Consider the following 2999-nt stretch of genomic DNA (forward strand, 5'->3'; position numbering starts at 1 on the left):
ATGTAAAATCCTGAAATTATTTGCAAGATGTAATTCAATAACAATGTTATACATGTATATAATCAATTTAGCACTTTTGGCACATCTGTATTATGCTCAATTTTGCTGTGATGGATTTATATAATATGTTACATGATTTATAGACTTCATTGACTTTTGCAATGTGATATATATTGTAAGTTAAAGTCATCTACTAATGCTATGAAACTGCCAGTGTCTCAAAGTGATGAATTTATCTTTATTTTAAAAGTTTAATTCCCCCTTAAAATGAGAACATCAGCGTCGTTTGATGCTGTAGCGCACGTATTGTTTACATTGCGACCGGTCTAACTAGGGTGAACAAATATGGCGGCCGTTGGCTTCACCTCAGCCCCATACTACCAGCAATCCAGTGAATAGAGATCAGTGGAGAAACCTTCAATTGAATCATTCCAGTGGTTTCAAACAAAAGCTTTGAATTTGGCTATTCTTAGCACAGCTGATTAATTTGATGATAACAAAACGCTTCGCCATGGTAACGGAACACAGTTTTTAATAACTTCACAATATGCTTTTATATGAGTTTTTTTTAGTTTTTGTTTCAATTTATTAAAGAGTTGGAAAAAATAGAGGAAATCTAAATTGATGTCTGTAAAGGTTTTGTTTTTTATCTCAATGTTTTCTTAGTTTCAATCAGGCTCTAAACTTGATTTTTGAGATTAGGTAAAGAATCTGCATGCCATGCGAGGGAAAGAGGGAGTATCAAAGACGTCTTAGTAAATCATTACTTCTTTCATCCTCCTGCTCTCTGCATGCTCTCTGCAGGCGGTGCTACAGGAAGTCAGAGCCCATGGGGTGAGGGGATGTTGGTGGGGGATGGGTTTTTAGGATTTACTGCTGTGATAGTTATCCTATAGTGACAACTCACTGGCATCTGGGACAGCAGCAGAATAGAGATGTTAAAGAGGTATTATGTGCTGGAAAATCCCCACCCACCAGGGAGGAGTAATTCCCGTCAAGTCACTCAACAAATGAGAGCAGTGCTTTCCTGGGATGAAGACTGGGAATATGTGAAGTTTTAGGGTAAATATTTAGTTCAAACAGTTAAATTATAATGCAGATCGTGAATATTAGTAGAAATCCTGCCTCCTTTTTACAGGAATTTGATTTTAAGATTTTTTTTTTCCTGTTTTTGTGCCTTTATTGTTCTAAAAAATGGATTTACTTCATCCTCTAAAAGTGACTAATTCCTGTCAGGTACTTTTTAGGGCTGAGAGCCAAGAATCATTTTGAAAACATGAGCTTTTTGATATGATCTTTGGACTGGATGTTTTTTTTAAGCAGGCTCTGACCTATGTGATGCATATTTTTGGTACCATGCCTTATCACGATGAAGAGTACCCAGGCCAACCTCTGTGGCAATCTGTCCTGCTCTTCTGCTGCAAGGGTATGATTGAAGGAATCATGGTCGTTCTCTTCTTCTGGCTCCTGGTGCAGGTCCTCTTCACCAAACAATTAGAAGGTATGATCTTAAAGGTGATGCACATATTTATCTAGTTTACAACATAAGGCTTTCAAATATTACTGAATTTTATGTTGAATAAATGAATTTCCTTCCAGAAAAACAGCTGGGTAAAACACATTTACTGAAAACATATAAGTCATTTTTCATCCATTCTGGGAGAACAGGAACCTGTTCAGTACAGGATTATACACAAAATCTGGTTATCTTGGTTTTAATGCTTCGGTGGGAAAATCTCAGATTAGGCTTTACCTGTCAGTTTATGGCAACAGATCATTGTTGGGGTATTAAAAAAGTTCACGGCTACTATGTTTCTCAGTGATTAGTGAAAAATATTTAAAAGTTAATTTTCAGTTTTTATGTTTATTAAATAAAATAGTGCAAAACTGAATCTAATTAAATCGATTTTCTTGAAATAAGTGCATTTTCCATTGATTTGCCAATGATGAATTAGGTTGATTTAGGATGATTTAGGGTTAAAATAAATAATAATAATAAAAAAAAAAAAAAAAACGTGTACTCCTCTTATTAACCTGCAAAAGATAAGAGAAAATACACGTATATACGTTGTTACTTTTAGAACAGGTTTGCAGCGTAGAGAATTGTCAAAATGAATAATTTGTCTTTATTGTGACCTCATATTGGCTGGTACACTCTTTGTTGAAAAATCTTTTCTCATTACTTTGATTTAATAGCTCAAGAATAAAAATAAATAACTTTTTTAAGTCAATTCCGAAAGCTGCAATCTTAAAAAAAGAAAATTTTTGTTGAAATACTCGTATTTTCTTTAAATGAGAGGATTTCCCATTTATTGAGTATGAATTAAGAGTAATTCCAAATGATATGGGTATCTCTCACTGAAGCCTTAAAAAAACTTTTTTTTTAAGACTTGGTGCACAAATAATTAAAATCAACTGCTGAGTAAAATTACAATTTCAATTTATTAACGCTGTGTTGTAACACTACGCCTCTAGGCATTCTTTAGTAGTAATAATTTTAGGTTGCTAACAGTGGGATGAACAAATTAGTTTTTAATATCATTATGGAGGCTATGTCCATTATCTTAGCAATGCTTCCTTAGGTGGCTGAAGCATATGGGCATTTACCTTGGCCACACTGTGGCTCTACTTTTCTTATACCTCATCCAAAATACTCACGTTATCCTGAGCTATTTTCTGCACAGTGTTGCCAACTCCTCAGAAAGGAAAGTAGCTATTGGCTGTGCTATAAGTCTCTAGAAGTTGCTGAATGACGTCATTGCCTAATTTGCATAATATATATATTTTTTCAACTTTTTTTTAATTTAACTTTTTCTTTTTTCCCTTGTGGTCCACTAAGGACCTTAAAAAAGCATGCTAAAACATGAACATTTTGAACCATAACATTTTTTTTTTTTTTACATTACATTAACAATCTAAATGGGGGAAAAAAAGACTACGGTATAAAGAATCAACGACAATGTGGGCAAATATTAATTATTTTTTTTTTTTTTTTTTTT

At 33.6% G+C, this 2999-nt stretch overlaps 1 protein-coding gene across 1 annotated transcript in view; it reads left to right on the forward strand.

Moving 5' to 3' along the window:
* Positions 1-895: 895 nt before the first annotated feature.
* LOC107096726 overlaps positions 896-2999 on the forward strand; it is a 5040-nt gene continuing 2936 nt past the window's right edge. Inside the window, exon 1 of the mRNA XM_015393504.1 lies at positions 896-1501. Within this exon, the coding sequence (XP_015248990.1) occupies positions 1291-1501 (211 nt within the window). The 5' untranslated portion in view covers positions 896-1290. The remainder of the gene's footprint in view (positions 1502-2999) is intronic.

The sequence above is a fragment of the Cyprinodon variegatus genome, unplaced genomic scaffold (genome assembly GCF_000732505.1).
Source record: "Cyprinodon variegatus isolate N-32 unplaced genomic scaffold, C_variegatus-1.0 Scaffold645, whole genome shotgun sequence".
Classification (NCBI taxonomy): domain Eukaryota; kingdom Metazoa; phylum Chordata; class Actinopteri; order Cyprinodontiformes; family Cyprinodontidae; genus Cyprinodon; species Cyprinodon variegatus.